The 13514-nt window shown below is 41.2% G+C and overlaps 1 protein-coding gene across 2 annotated transcripts; it reads left to right on the plus strand.

Moving 5' to 3' along the window:
- The first annotated feature begins 390 nt into the window (after positions 1–390).
- On the plus strand, positions 391–13193 carry TRPT1 (tRNA phosphotransferase 1). 2 transcript variants are annotated; one of them, XM_018565225.1, is made up of 7 exons: positions 391–472; positions 1298–1379; positions 3857–4026; positions 4639–4807; positions 7648–7704; positions 10187–10297; positions 13102–13193. In XM_018565225.1, the coding sequence occupies exons 1-7, from the start codon at positions 425–427 to the stop codon at positions 13122–13124; spliced, it is 660 nt and encodes a 219-aa protein (XP_018420727.1). In that variant the 5' UTR covers positions 391–424; the 3' UTR covers positions 13125–13193. The 2 variants fall into 2 exon arrangements, with proteins under 2 accessions (XP_018420727.1, XP_018420735.1); XM_018565233.1 differs by lacking the exon at positions 10187–10297.
- The last annotated feature ends 321 nt before the right edge of the window (positions 13194–13514 follow it).

The following is a 13514-nucleotide window of genomic DNA, read 5'->3' on the forward strand; positions in this document are numbered from 1 at the left end:
CTGATTCAAGCCTTTCCTTGATGACTGGCCTTGTATTGGCCTGTGTAGGTCTTCCCTAGAAGGCAATGTTGGAAAATCTTTATTCACTCAAATTTCTACATGGAATGTATTTGAAAGAGTTTCTCTCCCCCTCTCTAGTGTGACAAGCTGAAAGTGTTCTCCCATGGTACGGACACTGTTTCAATGTAGATCTACAATGAGTAAACACTCTGTGCATATTGTAGAATCTCTCATTGACATTGCCCTGAGTGAATAGCTCATGGGACAACATAACACGTGTTATGTCCTGTCACTGATTTATCTTACTGAAAGTGGATTTCTAAGCTGCGTAATTTACCTGTCCAGTGAAATGTCTAAGCTGTGGTATCCTATGTTCTTTATTACAGGAAATAGGATTTGTTCTCCCTAAAAGGATTTGATAGTTATGGAGAAATCACACTCCAGTCACAGAAGAAGAGGAGGAAGAAACCAGGTAAATAAAGGAGTTGTAAAATATCTGACTCAACACTACCAGTGAGGCATGAATGATGGCAAAGGTACAAGAGGTAAATAAGAATGCCATCCTGAAGAGAACACATGGTCCATTGTGTTGGGTACAGGTTGCTTTTACATTGTATTAAATAGCATCTAATACAATGTAACAAGTAGAACGATATAATTAAGTTTCTATATAGACCCATGCTGAGGCTAAAGGTGTCTACAGACATTCATGATCCAACCACCAGATCTTGTACCATACATCTACCAAATGAATGATTGTGGCTTCTCTTGGGGTAGGAGGGTGGGGGACTACAATAGCAATCATCAAAATCCAGTCCGGCCTCTTTGATTTTGCCTATAGTTGGAGGTAATGTGCAATGTAATGTCTATGCACGTTACTGGTGATCCAATACACCTTCTAGAGGGGTACTGGACCAATGATAACATCCCAGTACCCACTTAAAACATCTGTACCTCATCTACATCAAGCCTCAGTACAAGACTTACATTTGTGTAGTGACGATGTGCGAAAATGTTGAAAGTCATAGCATCCAGTCAGATTTCAGTTTACTGCTGTCAGATCAGTAAGTTATACATTTAGATTGCTACGATTTACTTACATTGAATACATTCACTATCTTTGCAGTGTCTTATAAAATATGTACACCATATAGCAGCTAGGACCTAATGCAGTTATTAGTAATCTTTGTCACTTGTTCTCCTTGTTAGAGATCCATGTAGTTGACACTCGACAAAAATGATTTTTGTGTGAACATTGTAATTTAGATATAACTACCAATCTTTCTCTCCCTGGCAGGATCCAGACGTGCGTTTATCAAAGCTTTTATCCTATGCATTGCGTCATGGAGCTGTCTCCATAGGTTTGGACATGGCACCAGGTAGGTGGTGCTGGCTATGGCCTGAATTTTGGAGAACAGGAAGATGCTTGAGCTATTTTAAAGGGGTTCTAAACCCTCCGGTTTTTTTTGCTTATATCTACTGCTAGCAAGCAGTAGATATAGGCAAGAAGTGTAAAAAAAAAAAAAAAACCGCTTGAAATCATTTTAAACTTACCTCGTTATCGCTGCTCACTCCAGCGCCGAGAATCAGGAACTGCTCGTACAGCCGCAAAGGATCTTGGGGAGGGCGCATGCGCAGTTCCGATTCTCGGCCAGGAGACGAGCAGAGACGCAAGGTAAGTCTATGGACGCGTGCACCCGCATGCAGACACCGCTGGATCGGAGGGACAGAGCAGTCAGCGCTGGATCGGAGTGACGTCGCACCGCTGGAGGGACACATGAAAACATGGGGAAAGAAGAGGAAGACCAGAAAAAGTGACATCATTTAAGGTAAGTGCTAACATTTACATGGGGGGGAGGGGAAAAAAATGTGCCTTTAATATCACTTTAAGTGCAGTAAAATCTTTCCTGTAAAAGGAAATCCGCTTCTGCCACAAAGCAAGACCCCTGTGTTAGTAACCATTCATGGGAGCAGCCAATCCCTGAATCATATGCCATATAGCAGCTATGGCGTAGTGAAACTAAATCTATTCATTAAGTTTCTGAATCACAGGAGCTGGGGGGTGGCTGCTTCCAGCAACTCCTGATCAGGGGTTTTGTGATAGATTCTTTTTATATCCTTTAAAATATATCCTGTGTCGAAAAACAAGATGTATCAGTATGGCATAGGAAGCAGCTATCCCTTTACTAGAAAGCGGTTGCATTGTAGCAGGAAGTATACAGTAACGCAAGCCATAGTAATATCACTTGGTCCTCTTAAATAGATAGACTGGATTCTGGTAGCACTAGCAGAGTGTAAGGTAGATGGCTACACTCTGTGTCACATACATTATTACCCCTACATGCTGCTGGACACCTTCCAAAGTGGGTATGCAAATAATGACTTTAGGATGGTGACTACTTGCATAGCTGAAGGCATGGAAGTAGACAGCATGAATAGTCCCATGTGTCATAAGCAGGGGTGTGCTCTTCATTGCGCTGCAGAGGTGAATGTTAAGGTAGGAGGATTGGTATATGCTGATCTGTTAGTTTTATCATTTTTAGTTTTCTCAAAGATTTGCCTTAACCCCTTCATGACTGAGGCCCTTTTTTCATTTTTTGCACCCATGTTATATTCCACATTTTAGGCCTGAAAATGACTTAAAACCCCCCAACATTATATATTTTCTGAATGCCAAGACCCTATAGAATAAAATGGTGGTAGTTGCAAATTTTTATGTTGCGCAATATTATCGCAACTCCTTATTAAACCCCAACATTTAGTGAACTTGTCACTAGGCTATGCATGTATTTATGCGTTCTTGACAAGCAGATTTACATCAAGACGTCACTGTAGCTGCAGGCACTGTGGAGCAATTCATCCACAAAGTTCAAAGCATAAGAACTGTAGTAATTCAAGCAGTTTTTTCAGCAGCTCCACTTACTTTGCTCCTTCCGGAGCTCCTGCTCCTTGTTTACATTGAGAATAGAACGCTGGAACGCTGTGGAGTCACTTCTGGGAGGGGACAGGTGATCTGGCTTACAAAAGATCTTCAATTTTTTTGTTGTGAAAATTGAGGATGAATTGCACCACAGTGACTGCATTTACAGAGATCAGTGAGGGCTTGTTTTAAAGCTCATTCACTGCGTGTTCATAATATATAATTGATTGTGCATTGCCTGGCCATTGCTTCACTTTAAAGTAGATCCCCTATACAGTTTATATAAAAAATTTACAAAGTTAGGAAGGGTTTTGAATTGCTGTATGCATCCCTTATAGGGAGATTTCTCCCCACTCATTGTCATGTTGACATAACTGGAAGTAAAGAAATTGCACAACAAAACCTGACAGAGTTTCTAGCACTTGCCCACTCTAGTAATATAAGTGTTTTTATTGCTGTGTCCCTATTAGAATAATTCTATTTACTTCCTGTACTGGAGACACAATAGGAAGTGACAGCAAATCTCCCTTCTCTATTCAAAAGAAAAAAATATGTTTTTATTTTGTTGATCCACTTTAACTGTTTCTGTAGTTTAAATTCTAAACCTTATTTTACTCATTAAATTTAAAGGGGTAAAAAAAGTTAGAAAATGATCTCAAATGTCTATTTACACATGTGTATGATTGTAGCATTCTTGGAAATACACACTAATGTCATTGTATTGCAAATGTATTAATACATTATTATTATTATTATTATTATTTTTTTTTTTTTTTTCCTCCTTCTTTACACTTTTCCTAACACTTGTGCTCCAATTGCCTCTCATTGTTCAATATACACATAAACCTCTTTTCATCACTAATACCTGTAACTCCATTCTCTCCTTGTCGGTCTTGGCTTGCCGTTGTTTGGCGACCCAATGATGTCTCCCGATAGATGGCTTTGTCCCTGTCTCCTCTCTCCTTTCCCTTCCTCAGTTCCGTTCCTTTTCTCTCAATGACATTGAACGTGTAGTTAGATCCAATGACAAGCAGAGATTCATGCTGAGGAGCTCTGAACCAGAAGGAAAGCTGGAAATTCGAGCAAACCAGGGACACTCTTTACAGGTATTGGTGAATAATGCTGCCTTTAGATATCAGCTAAAGGGACTGTCCATGAAAAAGTGATATTTTAGTTAGTTTTAGTGGAGGTTGGTAGGATGATTCTGACCCTAGGTTATTATATGGCTTGTATTCTCCTATAGTATTGTAGTTGTGTATTCCTTTAATATATATTTATACAGGGCTGTCCCAATAATGAGGCAGCCTAAAGCTGTGGCCTCAGGTGGCATCTCTTTGTGTCATGTGGAGGAGCCCCTTTTCTGTCCAAAGTGTCCCAGGTTGCTAAGAGCCGGGCAGGAGGATGTGTAAGGGCCAAACAGCTCCTGGCAACCAGTGCCAATGAGGTTCTACTTCATGCACATTTGCTTACAGGGAGCATGTAGATAGGGGGAGAAATCACAATGAATCAGGAGATACAGATGGGGAGGTGACATCACTGTATTGTAAAGGTGGCTGGATAGAGTATTGGACATACAACATCAAAAAAACTACTGTCATCCAATATTTGCTTGTATATACATTGTCATTGATGGTTGTGAATAAAATAATAATAATAATTTAAAATTAACATATAAAGTACATGCATATATGATAACTACTGTATGTGCCTTTTTATAGGTGGAGGTGGATCTCACCCCACTGGGAACAGAGCTTCCTGCACAAGCCATACATGGGACTTATCTCCGTCACTGGCCATCAATTCTTCATCGTGGACTCTCTTGTATGAGTCGGACACACATTCACCTGTCCATTGAGCTCCCAGGAGAAGGTGACAGTGTCATCAGTGGTGAGTGATATTTGACAGCAGCTGTTTTTATTAGTATAAACCACCCATAGACCTATAAGAGTGGCCATACATGCATGCACGATCCAGCTGCCTTTTAGGCACAAAATGTAGCTAGCGGCTACATGAACAGCAGCGTTCTGCTTGACAGAATGTTCTTCTGTGTGTGAACAGAGGGGAGGGTGGTGGAGAGGAGCGACTATGGCAGACCCTGCCAAAACATCTTTCCTCATAGGGGAACGTTGGCCAACAGGCCGTAGTTTCTAACCTGCCAATCAATGTCTCCTGTAATAGCGCTGAGCTAAGCAGGGTCAGGTACTCCCCATAGACATGATATTGTTGTCATCTCATGTCTATGGCTGCCTGTAATGCAATTAAAATAAGTAATGCAATTAAATAAGTAGTTCCCAATAACCAATTAACATTAAAAATGTTAATTGGTTATTGGGAACTACTTCATGTCATATTAGTGTGACAAACATTGAATACTTGTTGTTATTCAGAGTCGCTTGTGTTACCATTGCAGTAAAAGGCATACTACCACAATGCATAGGCCTAAAGGGGAACTATACATTCAAATAACTTTATCCCTTTAACCCCTTCCTATGCTAACAAAACCCCCTGCACTTACCTTGGATCAGTGGGTGATATGGTCCAGCAGCCTACACTATATTGGATGGTGCTCAATCAGAGAATCCTCCCTGCAGACTTACCAGTAGATAGATTTTGCATTTGAACATATGAACCCAGAACCCCTGGCAGTCTGCACCCTGACATTGCATCTACTTGCCACCTAGGACCTGTAACACTGCACCCCTTGCCCCCTTGACGTTAAATTTCCCTGTCTGCTAGCACCCCAGACATTGATCCCTAACATCCCAGACACTGCGCCTTTCTGCCAGCTAGAAACTCTGCCAATGCATACTCCACTGCCGCTCCTCTGTTCTCCCGTGTCACCTTTGCAGGAACATGCAGAGAGGAGGAGCGGCTGAGCCTGGCGTTTCTATGCACTCTGCCCACTTCCTCCTCCCTTTGGTATCATCTCCTCCTTCCCAGTGCATCCTCTAATAAATTGTTGTTTATATGTGATATATTTATGTGACACTATTTTTTGTATTATTAAATTATTTTTTTGTTATAAATTTTGTCTACGTTAACTTTTTCCAAAGTTCTATCATTCAAAGTCCCCTTTTCTATATATTATTTATTTGTATTTTTTTTCTACAAATGTTTTTTTATATTTAATTTGGGGATGGTAGTACTCCATGGATTTCGATATTTGTATTCTTCTTTTACAATACGTATAGGGTAGGACTAATGTAGCATGTTATGAACAAGACCTGGTTAAAGTGACATTAAACCCTCAGATTTTTTAACATAAACCAATACTGTAATGTGTGCCTTACTGTAATCCATGGTTGTTTCCCTTCTCTTTGCTGCTCTTCCTTTTAAATCCTCATGTCTTCTCATGCTTGGGGAGAACTTCCCTTTGCAGCTGACTGCCTCTTCCTGTAGTGCTGGCTCAGGTTGCAAACCTGCACACAGACACCATGTATCCATTCCAGAGACAAGGCAGTCTGCTGCAAAACAGAAGTTCTGCGCAGCATGAGAAGAGATACAGATTTAAAAGGAAGAGCAGCTAAGAGAAGGAAAACAACCATGGATTACAGTAAGGCGCACATTACAGTATTGTTTTATGTTAAAAAATCTGAGGGTTTAATGTCACTTTAACTGTGAATTATTCCTTATAAATAGGATGCACCGACACCAAGTACAGTACTCGGTACAAGTATAAGTACCGATTCTTTTCCAGCTCTAAGACTACACTAGAGCAAAATTCAAAAGTTAGGAGTCAGCTGTCATTTGTAAGGAGCACACGGAGCTCCTGGGATTTGTACATCTCTTTTAATGTATGATTTTGTTTTTATAAATATAAATAAAGGGATGCACCAATACCATTTTTGCGAGTACAAGTACTGATACATTTTTGTTTATTGTCATGTGACAGTTTTAATAAAACAATATCGACTAATGATTTCAGGACAGTGGTGGAGTGCCAGAGCCAGGTCCCCGCTGCAACTGGTAGTTCTCTAAATATCACCAATGGTCCAGAACTAGTGCTTTTGCTCCCACTATATCTGTAAAAAATAAGTCAAGGCAACTGTACTTCCTGTATTTTTCTTGAAGACATTTCACTGGTCATCCAACCAGCTTTCTGAATTGAGAAAGCTGGTTGGATGACTAGTGAAACGTCTTCAAGAAAAATACAGCAAGTCCAGTTGCCTTGTCTTATTTTTTACAGATATACCATGACCTGGATGAATGAGAACCTTCACAGACATTTTAATCCCACTGTTTGGTTGTGGTTGGTCTTTACCAGTGCTACTAGTGAACCTTGGTGCTCATCTGAGACTCCCATTTATATTCATTTATTAGGGTTAAATGACATCACTAACACACCAGGATAAGGATCCTAGCTTTATAAAAATGTGACCGGTATTTTTAGAGTACAATAACATTTAGAAATTAGTCACATGGCTAAAAATAAAGATTCTTATCCTCCAATTAAAACTTTGTGAATTGAACTGAACTATTTATTGGCCCTGAATCTTTGTGTATTCCGAGTGCCATTGAGGGGAATACAGCTATAAGTATCACACAGCATAGGTGGAGGAACGTTGGTCTCTATGTGCCAGCTATTCTGGTCACTGAGAGACACTCCAGAAAGTGACACCGTGGAAGTGGCGTCTGGTATTTCTCATTGTTGGGCATTTACTGGTTCATTATAATAGTATGTCGTGAGAGTTGTAAATGGATTTAACAGTCACTATGTGTCTCTGCAGGAATGCGTAGGGACTGTGAAGTAGCAATATTTATAGACCTTCCAAAGGCAATAGCGGGTGAGTCTGCTTCTTCTCCTCTCACACAAGAACTGTTTTCCTTCATACACTCAGCTGCAAAGCTTTTCAGACATTGAACATACAGCCTAAGACTGGCAATACACTCAGCAAATATACGCTTGATTTCCCCCATCCCCGCTAAACAGCATGGATAGGGGGATATCTCTTCTCACAGCTGGAACCCGCTGCTGCCAGAATACCTGAACAGTGGCTGCAGTGAAAAATCAACTTTTGGTGGAAGGAGTGATAGTGGCAGGACCCCTCAACAGGACAGACCAAAATTCAAGCAGTGTATGGCCAGCTTAAGTAATCTGGAAATGAGCAAGTTATTGATGGTACTAGTACCTGGGACAGAAAATGTGCTGATATGATTTTGGCTTCTCCAGAGGATTTCCTAAAGCTGGCCATACACCTAGAGATTATCTGCAGATTTTCTGTGGTCAGATGGAAAAAGTGCCACAGATTCCTCCATCTACGCTAAAATGTGTGAATGGAGGAATCTCCCACTGGGCAAAGCTTCAGTATTTGACAGCCAGTGGAGCCGACTAGCAAGATACTGAAGCTTGGCCCAGTGGGAGATTGCTCCATCCACACAGTTTAGAGTAGATGGAGGAATCTGTTGCACTTTTTCTATCTGACCATAGAAAATGTGCAAATAATCTCTAGGTGTATGGCCAGCTACTGTGACCTTGTCACTATACAAACATTACTGGGAAAAAAACCATACCAGAACCTGACAGAGGTGCTTCTAAAAAGTGTATTCGTTGCCGTCTGTGTGAACTTTCTATCACTTCCTGTCGCAGGCAAAGCCAATCACCACAACTGGAAGTGAGAAGAAACTTCCTCAGTAAGGACCCAATAAAAACCTGACAGAGGTTCTAATATATCCTTAAACTAAAACAAACATTTTAGGCATCCTTCCTTAATATTTAGATTCATGAATAGTTCCGTTTAAAGTAATTGCTTTAGTCTCCATTCACACCGCAGCATATCGGGAACGCGCATCAAACATGCACAAAACACGCTTGAGGTGCCATTACAAGTTAATGGTACCCCAAATGCGGCCAAGCAAATGTTCTTTTCTCCACTCGTGGAACGCATGTAGCAGAATTTGTTACATGCACTACTTTCCCGTGTTTGACGCATGTCCAGGAACCCACTCAAATCAACGAGGATGCGCACGAAACGTGGGAAACAAGCGCCTGTGAACGCGCTTCACTGCATCGCTATTGTTTGAATGGGCTCTAAGAGCCCATTCACACCACATCCAGATCATCTCCAGACCAGACCAGATTGTTTCCGGACCCACAATGCATCCTAATGTATCCCCATGCTATTTCTGGCCTCTGTTCACACCAGCGAAGTCCGTTCCAGACCAGAAAAATACTGCATGTCTCAATTTTTCTGGTCTGGAATGCACTGGAACGCATTAAAAACGCATGGAACGCACTAGCACCTAAGAGCCCATTTTAAGCTAAAAACCCCCAGCTCCGGAAAAATTGCAAGATCACGGTAAACTGGCGGCAAAAACACGATGGACTGCATTCCAGATCTGGTCCAGGAAATGGTGTGAACCCAGCCTTAAGCTGATCTCTAGGCAAACAGCTAAACACTTGAAATACATATATAAGACCTGTTCTATCTGATCAATTATTTCTATCTCTGCCTATTCAGTCCTGAAATTGACACAGCACTCCCACATAGCACAATCCTGTCTGTCGGGGCAGGAGACCCGAAACTTCTCTTTTCTGATTCAGTACCACTTACTGGTCTTATCTCTTCCCCAGTCTGGAAACGAGAATCAACACACTGATGAGCTCATCTTTCTGGCACTCTGCTCCCTCCTCCTATTAGCATGCCTATTGTTAGCACACAAGCACTGCAACACACCTGATTGGCTCCTTGTGCTACTTCTCCCTTGCCTAGTCTGAGCTCTGTTGTATAGGAACTGCAGGAGGCTGATACCAGGTCGAATTCAGGTACTTACACTACTTGCATTAAAAAAAAGCCCCATACATTGAATGAGAGCTGTATACAGTGTATTTGTGTTTTTATATCTGCCTGCAGTTCTGGTTTACAGTAAATCTTTGCTAAGAGAAATATAGGGATTGCCATTTTTGATAACTATCTGAAAATGTTAGTTGCCTAGCTGCCACGAGGACCTTGTGGCTTCTGAGTCGCTGGCAAGGACTAAGTATGAAGATAAGGAAGGTCAGAGTAAAGTCAGATATCTTTATCATAGTTATTCTGTTTCTGTGACTCAAAGATTTGAAGCCAGGGGGTCAGCATGATAGCCAGGCAGATAGCATTTTCAAAGCAAACAGCAGTAATAGCTTCCATGTTTCTCTCAGGGAAGGTTTCCTATAATGTAGTCATGTGACATGAAATATCGAGGATTGCTGAGAGTTCATTTTAGGCCGTAGTGGGAGATGAGTAACGGAGACAAGCCTTTTCTACATAAACATCTTCCTTCTGTTTTCAGATCAGATCCCGTTCTTTTGGTCCGCAAACCACGTCCTGCTTACACCTGGTAATGAAGATGGTGTACTTCTCCCCAAATATTTTCTAAAGGCCCTCCAGCTCAGACCTCAGAGTAAGTATCTTGGATTCGTAAAAGGTTGCCACTGATGAATTTTAATTCCGCAAATGCTAGTTGACTGGCTGGCATGCTGACGCAGTGGCTGAAATACGTTATGAATGACTAATCTGGGACAAGTAAGCAGATCCAAAGTTGTGACTTCATTGGCTGTTCTGACCAAGGACTTCAAAACTTTTATTCATTAAGCCTCATTCACACAAGAAAAAGCCGTGCACGCAGCATGGAGCTGTACGTTCCGGCCTTTTCTCGTGTGAATGAGGCCTTACTGGTGTTTATATAGCGCCGACAATTTACGCAGCGCTTTACATAGTTGCACATTCACATCAGTCCCTGCCCTCAAGGAGCCTACAATCTAAGGTCCCTATATCACATGCATACATATGAACGCCAATTTAGACACGAGCCAATTAACCTACCAGCATGTCTTTGGTGTGTGGGAGGAAACTGGAGTACCCAGAGGAAATCCACACAAGCACAGGGAGCACATGCAAACTCCATGCAGAGAGTGTCCTGACCAGGATTTAAACAGGGGACCCCCAGTGCTGCACGGCAGAAGTGCTAAACACTATACCACTGTGCCACCGATTATCCAGTAGATCAGCATAATGGCAGTAAGCATATTTAGGATGAGATTCAGCTACAGCAGGCTCTGCATTTCTCTTAGAGCAGTTTCCTGATTGTTCATGCCATGTCAGCTGACTTGGGTTTTTCTACACACCACCACACATATTTGTGTTCTATGTGCTCTGTTCACACTAACGTATGCGCGTGCCAAAAAATGCAGTTCAACGGATATGATGTGCACAAGCCCTAAATAATAAGATAACTTTTTGTAAACAGATTATTTTGTTGTTTATAGCGATTTCAAGCAGTCATCCGAATATCTAATCAGACTACAGTTTCATCCCCATAGCAGTAGGCATCCCTCTATTTATGCAACAGGGACACCTACTGGTGTATTGTAGGTATGACATTTTGCTACTGGAATATACTGTACCAGCAGTCCTGTCCATGGAGACTGCAGGATTGTTGCTAATGTTCTGCCTCCTACTTTTAAGGGCACATTTACTTTTAAAAATAGAGCATGATTGGGGGTGATGCCTATAATAGCCAATCAGGTTTCATCAGAATGGCAGAAAGTCAATGTTTTAAAAAATGTGTTTTTACAAACTAGATGGACGTGTTTTTGTAATCTTTCACAAGACACTAAGACTGGGTTCACACCTAGGCGTACTGTAGGCACGTTTTTAGCGCGTTTTTTAGTTCAGTGAAATGCTCATTTTCATACCTCCCTGGCGCTAAAATACGCCCAGGTGGGAACCATGCCCATAGGAAATTATGGGATTTCACTTGCTGAGTGTTTTTCAGTGCTTCGATCAGCGCTGAAAAATGCCCAGGTGTGAACCCAGCCTTAGGCTTCGTTAACACGGGGCGTTCTGGCATTCCTGTGGCAGGAACATACGGATTCACTGTCCCTGGATGCATCTATACTGCATCCAGCAACAATCATCTATCCCAAACCTCATGTAATCATATACGATTACATGTGGACTGCCGCTTACAGATGCAGCCATCGTCACACGTCATCCATGGTCATTAATGTGAACAGGTACAGTGGCCGCATCTTACCAGGGACACCTGGGATTCCAGCTGCAGGAATCCCAAATTGCCCTGTGTGAATAGGCCCTAATAGGTGTGGTGACACTGGTGAAAGTTGGAATAAAGGTATGCTATATACATGACCTTTTTTTTTTTATACACACGGAATCAACCATGTTGTGAGTGCATTCAGTATTTCCAAACATGCAATATTCTTTTACCGTGGACACTTGTAATACACTTAATAAATGGATAGTCATCTATCGCCAACTGAACAAATACATTGTGAAGGATCTTGATGGATCCATTAATGTTAGTGTTGTAACACTTTCAGTCTCTCCTAAATGTTTTTTGAAAATTAGTAAACTATAGCAGTAGAAACAGAGTCTATCAACTGTGATGTGAACTTATACGTAAGTGAAATGATACTTGATTGTTAAAGCTGAACTCCGGGATAAGTAAATATTGACTAAATACAAGAGTCATGTGTACTCTTATCTGAATCTTGGTACGATTCGTGTATTTCTTCCAGATCTGTGGAGTAATCCAGTGTGAAACTTTGCCTCTGTGCAGGAGCTTCCTGTTATAAAGACCAGTAGCTGCCACTCTCTCTTCCTGGGCAGGATGACTGGTTTTGTATATGCCCACTCCTGTAGTTTCCTGCGGGTAGCCTGTAGTGGGTGGAGATGCTGGGCCCCTCTGATGGCTCTGCTCCCTGCACAGGGATGGATTTGTATATTTTTTTGTAATTATTGAGTAGTATAATAAATGAAAGTTTTTGTGGCCAAAGTTCAGCTTTAATCTATGCTGTGATGAGTGCATAGAAAAAGAGGGGGGTTGTTATGAAGAAGCTGGTGCTCCTCATTTCCTCTAGTGCTAACCACATGAGTGTCATTTGATCTCTGATAGTGAGGAGGATCAGCCAATATGAACTCCGATCCACCCCTTCAGCAGGGATCACATGACTAAGAGCCTAGGCATTTTGACATGTGGCTTATACCAGAAGGAATCTGGAACACCATTTTCTCCAGGAAAGGTAAGAATTCAGCCCTTTTTTTTGGTTTTGGTTTTGGTTTACTATTTACCCATCCCAGCAAGACTGTTACCATTTCAGTATAGGTCACATGGTCACATTTCAATGATTATTAGAGCTTTTTTTAAAATAATTTCTTGATCAAACTCTATTTGTTCTTTCACAGGAAAGCTACTCCCGCTTGAATGACAGAAAATCTCCTTTGCCAAATAAATTATTGTCGGAACCTTTTTTGTATATTTGCTCCTAATTAATGAACACGAACTTAATGATAATCCACTAAAATAAGTGTTAGAATGAAAACACATTGATTTGCCTTGAGTACTGAATGAACTTTGCCCATTTTTATTCCTTAGGGCTAGAGAGAGAGATTCATTAAGCAATTATATATGTATTGTCTGCACTGTATTAGCAGTATATACTCTATATAGAGTATATACTGCTAATACAGTGCAGACAATACATTTACAATTATACTAACATGACTGTATTAAATGATCTGTATGTAGCCCTGTACTATGGATCATTTAACCCATTCATGTTAGCAGAGGATCATTGTAAATGTATTGTTGCAGGCAC

This window comes from Nanorana parkeri, unplaced genomic scaffold, assembly GCF_000935625.1.
Source record: "Nanorana parkeri isolate BGI_ZX_2015 unplaced genomic scaffold, ASM93562v1 scaffold25, whole genome shotgun sequence".
Classification (NCBI taxonomy): Eukaryota; Metazoa; Chordata; class Amphibia; order Anura; family Dicroglossidae; genus Nanorana; species Nanorana parkeri.

Bases quoted from the DNA above. Each gene is read 5' to 3' on its own strand.
- TRPT1 (XM_018565225.1), top strand. From the start codon at position 425: ATGGAGAAATCACACTCCAGTCACAGAAGAAGAGGAGGAAGAAACCAG. The intron at 7,705-10,186 runs GTGAGTCTGCTT...TTCTGTTTTCAG, and splicing joins CCTTCCAAAGGCAATAGCGG to ATCAGATCCCGTTCTTTTGG. The intron at 10,298-13,101 runs GTAAGTATCTTG...GTTCTTTCACAG, and splicing joins CCTCCAGCTCAGACCTCAGA to GAAAGCTACTCCCGCTTGAA.